This window comes from Myotis yumanensis, unplaced genomic scaffold, assembly GCF_028538775.1.
Source record: "Myotis yumanensis isolate MYYU_CA2020_CCGP unplaced genomic scaffold, mMyoYum1.0.hap1 SCAF_14, whole genome shotgun sequence".
NCBI classification, from domain to species: Eukaryota; Metazoa; Chordata; class Mammalia; order Chiroptera; family Vespertilionidae; genus Myotis; species Myotis yumanensis.
The window spans coordinates 25,744,959-25,757,168 of NW_027223765.1; the positions used below are offsets into that span (position 1 = coordinate 25,744,959).

Below are 12,210 nucleotides of genomic sequence, written 5' to 3' on the forward strand. Positions count from 1 at the left end.
GTTTAGTGTATACATGAACCTAAAATAAATACTATTTTTCTCTAGAGATATAACTGTTATAAGCATCATTGGAGTGATACAAGAAAACCTGTCATTTTGGAAGTAACTCCTGGAGGCATTGACCAAATCAATCCTGCAACTAACAGAGTTCTCTGTTCCTATGACTACAGAAATATTGAAGGCTTTGTGGATCTCTCTGACTGTCAAGGAGGGTTCTGTATAATTTATGGAGGATTTAGTAGATTGGTAAGTTGTCTTTTAAAAAGTCATTTAAAAAGGGATATGAGCATTTGAAGGAAAACAGGGTTTTTCCACTTCATTTTGAAATTTCATTTGAGTCCTTTGGGATTAAATATGGTATTAAGAGTTCAGGCTTTGATACCAAAGAGCTTGAATCTCAATTAATTCGCAGCACTCCAAAATGAGAGTAATATATATGACATTGTTTTTTTGTTTGTTTGTTTTGTTAATCCTCACCCGAGGATATTTTTTCATTGATTTTTAGAGAGAGTAAAAGGGAGAGGGAGAGCCAGAGAGAAACATCAATGTGAGAGAGACATATCGATTAGTTGCTTCCTGCATGCACCCTGACCAGGGCCAGGGAACCTGCAACCACAGTATGTGCCCTTGACTGGATCCTTCAGTCTGAGGGCTGACGCTCTATCCACTGAGCCATACCAGCTAGGGCTGTTGTTTTTTTGATGTTGAAGTTGAAGTGAGATAATTTATGTAAGATACTTATTAGCACAGTGTATAGCTTCATATTCAATAAGTGGTAGGTTAGAATTATTATTATTATTAATTAGTATTAACGTCTTACCAGCAAGTGTCTATTCTTTGAAAAGTAATTTAAAATCTCTTGTTTTTATAGTCTTTTTTCCTTTGCACAGCTGTTTGTAATCTGAAATCTGGATAGTCATTAAAACTTCAGATTTGGAATTTTTGCATATTTTTATCTTACAATTATGAATTATATATGAATTGTGGGAGACAGCAGAAGCCATTTAAGATGCTGAGATCCTGTTTATCAGTATTAGAAGCTGAGCTATAGATGATGACCATCTTTTTTTAAAATAAGAAACATCCTGCCTTCCTCATTGAAACCCCACATCTCAAAGATGAGCAGTAGAGAATGTCCACATGAAGAGGCTCATTTGAACTTACTCTCAAGAATCCTTTCTCTTGAGAATTTTAATTTCTGGAGCTACATGGCCTGAGAACAGTACTCCAAGTTTTAATGTTCTTTTTCTTTTTCTCTTGAATTTATCGGGTGACACTGGTTAATAAAATTATACTGATTTCAGGTGCACAATCTACAATACATCATCTATACACTGTATTGTGTTAACCACCCCGAGTCAAGGCTCTGTCTATCACCATTTATCCCTCCAATTCCTTTCTCCATCTCCCCCCTCTTAAGATTTAGTGCTCTGCACCTAAATTATCCTTACCTGGCTAGCAGAGCCCAGGGCAATCCTGGAACTTTTAAATACATAAGAGGCTAGGCAGGGGTGGGCAAACTTTTTGACTTGAGGGCCACAATGGGTTCTTAAACTGGACCGGAGGGCCGAAACAAAAGCATGGATGGAGTGTTTGTGTGAACTAATATAAATTCAAAGTAAACATCATTACATAAAAGGGTACGGTCTTTTTTTTTTTTTTTAGTTTTATTCATTTCAAACGGGCCGGATCTGGCCCGCAGGCCGTAGTTTGCCCACGGCTGGAGAGGGTAGCAAAAGGATAGTAAAAAGAATGAAGGAGAGAGGCAAACAATTTGATTGCCAAATATGTTAGCTCTTCAGAGCTATAGCCTTTTTCCATCCTATATTTCACTCTTTATTCAGGTGATGAGTACTATCCTAGTGTCCCTAGTCCAGGAATGTACTTTTGGACATATTGTTACCTCTGAATCCAGACCCAAAAGACGAAATCAGTTCCCTTCCCCACCTTAAAGCAGCCTAAAGTCTGATTTGGTAGTGCTGTCAAAAGGCTTGTCTCTTCTTAGGGCAGTGGAAGTTTATAATGATTAACCCCTTGGTGGAAAACATACCTAATTATAGACTATGGCCTTGCAGACCTTAACAGGATAACCTTTTCAACCAAGCTTTACAAATGCATACAATAAACATTAAGGATGAGAATTATAATACTCCTCAGTTGGCAACATTTTTTATTGCCTAGTGGGATCAAGCAGTTCTAATTTTAATCATCCACTTTCTTTTTTTATTTAATATATTTTTATTGATTTCAGAGAGGAAGGGAGAGGGATAAAGATAGAAACATCAGTGATGTGGGAGAATCATTGATCGGCTGCCTCCTGCATGTCCCCTACTGGAGATCAAGCCCAAAACCGAGGCATGTGCCTTATCGGGAATCGAACCGTGACCTTCTGGTTCATAGGTTGACACTTAACCACTGAGCCACACTGGCCGGGCTAATTAATCATCCCACTTTTTAAGCATACTCTGCCTTTTAAAAGACTAGCTAAAATGAGTCAGTTCACTACAGTTAAAAGAGTAGGACGGATACATTCAACAAATCTTTATCTGGTACCTTCTATATCCATACTGACTGTGATAAGGTGTTGGGAATAAAATATGTTTTTAAAACATAATCTGATCACATGTTTCTCTGCAATAGAGCTATTGGCATTCGGGGCAGGACCATCCATTTTCTTGAGTGGGACTCTATACCCTTTTCAGGACATTTAGCATTTCTAGTCTCCAGGCACCAAATGCAAGTAGAAATACCTTATTCTTGACCTTTGTAAATACACTCCTAGAGGTTGGTTTGTAATATACATAGGCCAATGACTTGTAAACATTTAAATGTTCTTTAAGGTAATCTTTCAAGAAAGCCCACTATATGAAAACATTAAATCAGAACTACCTTAGTTGAAACTGAAATCCTGCCCATATAGTACCCACCAACCCCACTGGATTTAGCTGGGGTCCCTGGGGACCCTTTTGAAACCCCAGAGTGCTGTTGTCCACATAGTGATGAAAATCACACTCCGAGTAGTTACAATTTCCATGCATTGAGTTATTTGTAAGACTATATGCCAAACTTTGTGGTTTTAATTTTGTAATAATGTTTCATCCACAACACACTGCTTATTTACTTCTGATAAGATGTTCTACCTTTTTTCCCTTTAGAATTGCTACTTCAGTCTCTTTCCTATGAGTTGATTCAATATGATTATATTTTAGTTATTTCAACCCTGACTTTTTAAATTTCAAAATTTGTGCAGCATTTATTTGCATCAGAGCAAAGAGAAGAAATTATCAAGAGTGCAATAGATCATGCTGGCAATTACATAGGTATTTCATTGCGGATCAGAAAAGAACCTTTAGAATTTGAGCAATATTTGAATCTGCGCTTTGGAAAATACAGCACTGATGAAGCCATCACATCTTTAGCAGAGTTTGTAGTCCAAAAAATATCACCTAGACATTTGGTAAGACCTATGTGTTAAAAGCAAAAATTTGTTCATCTGATTTTAGTATTTTTCTTCAATAACTTTTTAATATCTCTCAATTTTGTTTGAAGGAACCTGTAAAAAGACTGCTGGCGCTCACAGAAACATGTTTAGTGGAACGTGACCCAGCAACTTATAATATTGCAACATTGAAGCCTTTAGGAGAAGTAAGTTTCATCAATTTTAGCTTAAATGACATTTCTTCCTATTGATAAATTAGAGTACGTTTCTATTTTAATACTCTTTTCATGCTTAAAGAATGGGAAACAGGAATAATCTGTATTTAATTCTCTACATTATGTATTGATCTTTAGAACAACAAATATTTCAAAATTTATTTTCAAAGTATACAGTGAATTTTAATTAAATTATTTATTTGATAATTGTATGAAAATTTGATATTTAAGCAAGCAGCTCTTAAATTCTGATATTGTAAACAAGCCACATTTTAAAATAGTGATTTTTGTAAAAATGATGTGTGGTTTTTATAACAAAATATCAGAAAATTAAACATCTTCTTTTGAATTTTTTTGTTTTGTTTTCATTAGGTATTTGCGTTGGTTTGTGACTCAGAAAATCCACAACTCTTTACCATTGAATTTATAAAAGGGCAAATACGGAAATATTCTTCAACAGAGAGGTATTTTTTTAAAAATTCATCAAGCGTTTGAGATTCTAGTATGTGCAATGCAAAATGCTTCATCATAGAGGAAAAACAAAGATTTGTATCCAGAACTTCCATGCAATTTAGAAAAAGATAACATTATTTTGTTGTATATTTAAAATGACCATTTAGTTTGCAAATTTCTAAAGAGAATAAAAATGGTGACTTGAGCCCAGCCGGGTGTGGCTCAGCAGTTGAGCGTCGACCCAGGAACCAAGAGATCACTGGTTCGATTCCCGGTCAGGGCATATGCCCGGTTGCGGGCTCGATCCCCAGTGTGGGTGTGCAGAAGGCAGCCGATCAATGATTCTCGCTCATCATTGATGTTTCTATTTCTCTCTCCCTCTCCCTTCCTCTCTGAAATCAATAAAAATATATTTTTTTAAAAAAATGGTGACTTGATTTTAAATGAAATGATGAAAATAAAGTGTATTTTTGAAATTTAAGCTTTTAAAGTATATTTTAAAAAATTGTACCTGCCACTAATGGTTTGAATCACACCAGCAAGTTACTTTAACATGAATACTGTACTTGAAATTAGATTTTTATAAGTTAGTATTGTTAGGCTAGTTACTAATTTTTCATTAGAATAGGCCGACATATCTGTTGACATTAAAACTTGTGAGATGCTATAGCTCATAAACTCCTGTGAGAGAGAGAGATAGAGACACATCGATTGGTAAAGCAAACACATTTATCACGTTGTGCTACTGTGAATGACTGGATCTCCCTTTCTATATGTTAAGCCACTATCATGGGATTGGCAGTGTTTACCTTCTAGGCAGTTCTTTCATGCTGTTGTAAATAGATTCAGATTAAAGCTGTTGTTGAAAGTTAGTTAAAACAGTTCTGGTGTATTTTGCCACTGTTTATAATACAGCCTTATTATTTTCACTTCCTGTAGTATGACCAGTTTCTTTCCTTAAAAAGCTTTTGATCTAAAGTCTACAAAAATGGTATCTTAAGCAAAAGGTTGTATTTTTTCCTGTCCTAAATTCAAGGAAGAGAACTGCCGAGAAAGAAAAAAGTGTGGATGTTCTAATCAGAGGAAGGATCTCAACACTTAGTTTGTCATGTAGCTTTATGTACATTATATTGTTTAATTTTGATAGTAGCCCTAGGAAGAAGGTGCCAGTATTCCCAGTAAAGCTTACCTGCAGCAAGTAAAGCAATTTCTATGTGACTTTGGAGTAGGAAAAGATTTCTTAGCTATAATATTGAAAGCACAATTCATAAAAGAAAAATGTTGATTAGACTTTGTCAGAATTTAAAACTTTGCCCAATAAGAAAAGGAAGAGTCAAGCCACAGACCAGAAGAAAATATTTGGATTTTCTTTTTTATCTTTAATTTCTTTATTGGTTAAGGTATTACAAATGTGTCCTTATCCCCCCATTAACCCCCAACCTCCCCCCCCCCCCCCCCCCCCACTCATGCTCTCATCCCCCAGTTGTCTATGTCCATTGGTTTGGCTTATATGTATGCATACAAGTCCATTGGTTGATCTCTCCCCCTTACCCCCACCCTCCCCTACTTTCCCTCTGGGGATTGACAGTCTGATCGCAGTTTCTGTGTCTCTGGGACTTGCATCCTGAATATATAAAGAACTCTTCTAAGTCAATATTACATAAAGAAAAAAACAGTAATAAATGGGCAAAAGATTCAGATAGATACCTCATCAGAGAAGATATATGGATAAATAAACACATGAAAAGATTGAGTTATTAGGAAAAAATTAAAATCACTACATACTCACTAAAATGGGTAACATCAAGAAGACCAGCAGTGCCAATTGTTGGCAAGGTTGTGGAGAAACTGGAACTGTAAACATTGCTGATGAAATGTAAAAATTAAACCTGCTTTGAAAAATAGTTGGGCAGTTTTATAAAAGATTAAACATATATTTATTATGAGACATTGCAGTTTCATTCCTAAGTATCTACCCAAGAAAAATGAAGCCCTGGCTAGTGTGGCTCAGTTGGTTGGGCATTGTCCCATGCACCTAGAGGTTGCTGGTTCAGTTCCCAGTCAGGGCATATGCCCAGGTTGCAGGCTTAATCCCCAGTAGGGGGCATGCAGGAGACAGCCTTTGGTGTTGCCATTGTTCGAGATTTTGGCCATTCTGATAGGTGTGTAGTGGTATCTCACCTGTTGAATTTTCATTTTTCTGATACGATGTAGAGCTTCTTTTCATGTACTTATTTGTCATCTGTATATTTTTAGTGATGTCTCTGTTAAAACGTTGGATCATTTTTTAATTGGGTTGTTTTTCTTACTGTTGAGTTTTAAGTTTCTTGTACATTTTGGGTAATTGTCGTTTACCATATTTGTCTTTTGTAAACATCTTCTCCCAGCCTGCGGCTTCTCTTTTCATCCCTTAACAAAGTTTCTTGAAAAATCAAAGCCATAGAGATAGAAAGCAGAGAGTAGTTCCCTGGGCTAGGGAGTTTTTTGCAAATGGGCACAAGGAAACTTTTTGGGGTGACAGAAGTGTACCAAAACGGGATGGTGGTGATGATTGAACAACTGTGTAAGTTTACTAAAAATGATCAAAGTGTGCATTTTAATTGGGTGAATTTTGTGGTTTGGAAGTTATATCTCAGTAAAATTGTTAAAAATAATAAGACCCAGAAAAATGGTAAAGCTACAACAGTGCTTAAGTAACTTGTACAAGGTACAGTGGGGCCTTGACTTAGGAGTTTAATTCGTTCTGTGATGGAGCTCGTAACTCAAATTACTCGTATGTCGAATCATAAAGTGAACGAGTGAGACACGTGATGCTGGGCTGATGTGGCATTCACTGTGATGTTTGCTGCGCCAACTAGCGGTGGGGTATCTGAAGCTGGCTCGTAACCCGAATTTTAGCTCGCAACTCAAAGCAAAAAATCGGCCGAGAGATGGCTCGTATCTCAAAAAACTCGTAAGTCGGGACACTCGTAAGTCAAGGCCCCACTGTATATGACAGCAAAGTGAAGAGGCAAGTATTGGAACTCCAAACTCCTAAAGCCCCTGTATTTCTCCTTGTATCCAGTGTCCCCCAAGAACTTACCTTCTGACGGGTCTATGTTCCTTCTGAACCAGAATTCCCCTTCATTACCAATTGTAAAACCTTTTTATTTTTAACCTTGCTTAGAGACTCCTTATTAGCAAGTTTGCTGGATGGAGTAAGAGCCTCTGGTAATAGAGATGTTTGTGTGAAAATGACACCAACCCATAAAGGTCAGCGATGGGGGTTACTCAGCATGCCTGTCGATGAGGAAGTAGAGAGCCTTCATCTCAGATTCCTAGCTACACCTCCAAGTAAGTATTGATTTAAAAGTAATTGCATTTCCATCCTTGTATTTAATAGTCATTTAAGAATCAGGAATGCAAAACTAAGTCTTTTTGAACCTTTTTATCTCCTGACAGATGGCAACTTTGCAGATGCTGTATTCAGGTTCAATGCTAATATTTCATATAGCGGCGTTCTGCATGCAGTAACGCAGGATGTAAGATAAATTGTATCCTAAGTTATTCATTGTCTGTAACTTTTAGTGTGGAAACTTTTTTGAAATAATCTTTCCTCACCTAGGGTCTCTTCTCAGAAAACAAAGAAAAGCTGATCAATAATGCCATAACAGCATTATTGTCCCAAGAAGGAGATGTTGTTGCTTCCAATGCAGAACTGGAGAGTCAGTTCCAGGCTGTGAGAAGGCTCGTGGCTTCCAAAGCTGGTTTTCTAGCCTTTACTCAGCTTCCAAAGTAAGTTGTCTTCTGAAACAAAACTTCTTTTAGAGAATTTTAACCCTTTGCACTCCGAACCATTCTGGACATTGGCTACCAGCTACTCGACGCTACTTTGCGGCGGAAACGTGCATTTACAGACCCTCGTATTATTTAGTATAATTTTGGAACCAAGTAACGTATTATAATGATATTGGACTTATATGAATTGGGTGACATCGAGGAATGTATATTTGCAAAAAAACCAATATTTTATTGTTTATAATTTTGTACAGTATGATAAGTTTTGTAACACTCCCCAATATGCATTGCAGGCTGATTAGTGCATGTTTGACAGTAATAAGTGGTTTGACGCCTGCCACCAGGTGTTTTCCTGTTAGAACACACAATGCAGTCCCGTTTTCTTTGTCCCACATCGGGAATATGTAGTTTATTGTTTAATCCGACACAAAACCTGCTGACATTTCTTGTATATATCTTAGTAATTTTACGATATTTTGATTTAATTTCTTGTGCCATTTCAAGATAAAACTTCAGGGAAACATGCATGTCTCAAAAAGTTGCGTTGAAATAACTCAATTCCCCGTAATCACTAATAAACTGCAATGTCCCCTGAGAGGGGACATCCGAGTGATATGCTAGAATTCCGATGTCCCCTGAGAGGGGACAGCGGAGTGCAAAGGGTTAACAATTCAAAATAACATAATCAACAGTTCACCTCTTTATAGCTGATTAAACCAGATGTGATAGTTTTTATTCATGAGAACTCAAAAGGAAGGTGAGTATTTACTCTTGTTGCAGTGACTTTGGGAAATTACATGCCCTTTTGTTTTAATTAACCTCAAAAACATCTTCCCCCTCAAAGAAAAAAAATTAAGAAAACTGATATATTCCATAGGTGGGACTTAAAATGTCATTGCTGGAGTAATGCAATGGAAACTTAATGACTTATTATTTTAGACTAGAGGCCCAATGCATGGATTCGTGCACCGGTGGGGTTCCTTGGCCTGGCCTGTGGGGATAGGCCGAAACCAGCTCCCTGACTTCCCCCAAAGGGTCCAGGATTGTGAGAGGGCGGTTCTCTGGTGATGCATTTCCCAGAATTGGGCTCGTCACCTGAGAACTGCAGCTGCTAAGTCACCGCAGCTTGGCAGCTACTGCGTTGAGCGTCTGCCCCCTGCTGGTCAGTGTGTGTCATAGCTACCAGTCAGATGGTCAAATGGTTGGCTGGTTGCTTAGGCTTTTATATATATAGATTTAAATAGTAAAATAATAGAATAGTGCTCTGGTATTGCTATTATATGCTTGTGGGGGTTTTTTGTTCAAGGTTTCGGGAACGTCTGGGAGTGAAGGTAGTAAAAGCACTCAAGAGGAGCCACAATGGAGTGATTCATGCAGCTGTTGACATGCTCTGTGCCCTCATGTGTGTAAGTAGTGCTTTTTATAGGAAACTGGATTTTCTTAAGTTCACTGATGGTTTCAGTTTCCACAAACCCCGATTTTAATTTTACAAATGAAATTCATTGTTTCTATATTTCTTAAATTGCTTTTACAGCCATTTATTTATGCAAATAAACATTTGTTTAGCACATCCTGTAAACTAGACATTGTACTAGAAATGCAAAGAAGTTTAAAACAGAGTCCTTTTCACCCTAGCCAGTCTGCTCAAAGGATAGAGCGTCGGCCTGCAGACTGAAGGGTCTTGGTTCGATTCTGGCTAAGGGCTCATGCCCGGGTTGTGGGCTCGATCCCCAGTAGGGAATGTGCAGGAGGCACCTAATCAATGATTCTCTCTCATTATTGATATTTCTATCTCTCTCCCCCTTTCCCTTCCTCTCTGAAATCAATAAATAATTTTTATTTTTAAAGGAGTCTCTTTCTTCCTTGAAATTGCTGACAGTCTAGTAAGGAAGGGATATGTGTACCATATAAAGTAGGTAGGGGCCATGGAATCACTAGAAAGCAGCACTTAAATTTAGTTTTGTGGTGAGGAGAAGGTAAAAGATTCTAGACCAATCTTTCTGGAATGCTTGACACTTGATCAGAACGTTGAAGGACAGGGAGGAATTTTCCAGCTGTGAGAAAGCTTTCCTGTGAGAGGGATTAGCATATACAAAGGCATGTTTGAGAAGCACCAAATAATTTGAATATGGCTGGATCATAAGGTATGTATTGGCAATGCATGGGATTAAGAGTTAGAGCTAAAGATGTATGTGGAAATTCATTAAAAAAAACACCTTTTGTATCAAAGTAGCTGGGTTTGTATCCTTTAGTAAGGAACAACTGAAAGAGTTTTCAACAGGGAAGCAGTAATCTGTCAGATTTGAATTTTAAAAAGCTCTCAGGTGGCATGTGGAGAGTAGATTATAAGTAAACTCAGGCCCTAGCCGGTTTGGCTCAGTGGAGAGAGCGTTGGCCTGTGGACTGAGGGGTCCCAGGTTCGATTCCGGTCAAGGGCATGTGCCTTGGTTGCGGGCACATCCCCAGTAGGGTGTGTGCAGGAGGCAGCTGATCGATGTTTCTCTCTCGTTGATGTTTCTAACTCTCTGTCCCTCTCCCTTCCTCTCTGTAAAGAATCAATAAAATATATATTTTTTTAAAAAAGTAAACTCAGAGGCAGGAAGACCAGGTTACCATATAGGGATGCCAAGGTAGGATAGGGGCTAAAGAAGACAGGTTTGAGAGCTAAAGACCTAACGTGGTGACAGCTTGTATGGGGGAGAAGCAGATCTGTATAACTGGAATTTTTGATTTACCTAATTTTGTATGTAGTATATGGTACTTTATTTCTTAGGCAAGTTTAGTGGTACTGAGTAATAATCACGTGTATGTACCTTGTATTCCCAAAATCGAATTTTATTTACTACTCTAAATAATTTCATTAAGAGAATTAGTGGGGTAACTAGAACATAAAATATAACAGTAGTAAACAAACACATTGGCCATCATTGCAGTTTAGGTTTGGGCTAGGCATTTTACTTGAATTATCTCATTTAAATAATAATAGTTCTCTGAAACAAGTACTACTATTATCCCCAATTTATAGCTGAGGACATTGAGACAGAGTTAAAGTAATATAACCTTGCCCAAGGTAAACTATAGTCAGTAGCAGAATAAGGATTTTATTTCTACTCCTCACTAGCATTCTGGAATCTTTTTCCTCTCATCCCAACAGTCAAAAGAAAATCACCTTGAGACAAAAAAGTATTTTTTGTGACTTTTAGTACTTTCTTTTCAATGCTAAGTTTTATTTTAAATTTAAATTATAAAATTGGGGGAGTGGGAATGGGTGTTACTTGCCTTGTGAGAAGGAGTTCTGGGGCTTCTGAGGGAGTACCTTGTGTAGTACTGTCCACAGTAACTTGATGGGCATATTATAGTCTCATCAGATCCAAGGAAATCATCACTTTTTTCTCCTTGTCTTATCAATTCTTTCTTTAATGAATACTCTTTATTAATGACTTGTGTGTGATCCTAGCAACATGGAAGTGCTAATAAATTACCACTGTTTTTACTCAATAGCCCATGCATGATGATTATGACTTAAGACAAGAACAGCTCAACAAAGCTTCCCTTCTCTCTTCAAAGAAGTTTCTGGAAAACTTACTGGAGAAATTTAATTCCCATGTGGTAAGTTATAATTAAATTTATCTTAATGAGAGATACCATATGTTATTGAAAAGTATTGTAGAATTACAACATGGACAGTTTTTATAAATTTTTATTTTTGTTTGTATTATAGCCCCCAACTTTGGTTAGTATTTGGTCACAGTTCAGCTTGGTCAGTAATAATACAATATTGTTTTAGGGCTTATATCCATTCGTCTGGAAGGGATGGTTGCAAAGCTTTTAGATATTTACAATGATATTCCAAAATTTTTTCTTTTTTTTGGTGTATGTGTTTTTCTTTAAAATATTATAAAATAAGCTGTTCTAAAAAAAAAAATTAAGCTTGATCATTGTTACTCAGTCACTGGTTAGCAGTTTTGGAAATGGGCAATCTGTAACATCTTAGAAGGAACATAAACAAATTGCCCGAGTTTTGTAAGAGTTGTCAGAGATTGTTTTTAAAGTAAGTGTGTGTGTGTGTGTGTGTGTGTGTGTGTTTGTTTGTAATTCAGAGAGGAAGGGAGAGGAGGGAGAGAGGTAGAAACATCAATGATAACAGAGAATCATGGATTGGCCACCTCTTGTACACCCCCTCCGGGGATCAAGCCTCTAGCCTGGGCGTGTGTCCTGACTGGAAATAGAATCGTAACCCCCTGGTTCATAAGTTGACACTCAATCACTGAGCCACACTGGCTGGGCAGAGATTGCTTTTAATACAAATTCACAATAACTTTACTT

The 12,210-nt window shown here is 37.4% G+C and overlaps 1 protein-coding gene across 5 annotated transcripts in view; it reads left to right on the forward strand.

Annotated features, from left to right (window-relative positions):
* The window catches only part of DNAJC13 (DnaJ heat shock protein family (Hsp40) member C13), a 116,338-nt gene that overhangs the window by 32,175 nt on the left and 71,953 nt on the right, over window positions 1-12,210 (forward strand). For all 5 annotated transcript variants that reach the window (XR_011473690.1, XM_070433409.1, XM_070433406.1 and 2 more), the window contains 9 exons: window positions 46-246; window positions 3,251-3,457; window positions 3,550-3,645; window positions 4,027-4,118; window positions 7,274-7,440; window positions 7,549-7,628; window positions 7,712-7,881; window positions 9,191-9,290; window positions 11,386-11,493. Coding sequence is in view for 4 of the 5 variants with exons in the window: in XM_070433409.1 (XP_070289510.1) it covers window positions 46-246; window positions 3,251-3,457; window positions 3,550-3,645; window positions 4,027-4,118; window positions 7,274-7,440; window positions 7,549-7,628; window positions 7,712-7,881; window positions 9,191-9,290; window positions 11,386-11,493 (1,221 nt within the window). In the remaining variant the exon portion in view is untranslated. The remainder of the gene's footprint in view (window positions 1-45; window positions 247-3,250; window positions 3,458-3,549; window positions 3,646-4,026; window positions 4,119-7,273; window positions 7,441-7,548; window positions 7,629-7,711; window positions 7,882-9,190; window positions 9,291-11,385; window positions 11,494-12,210) is intronic.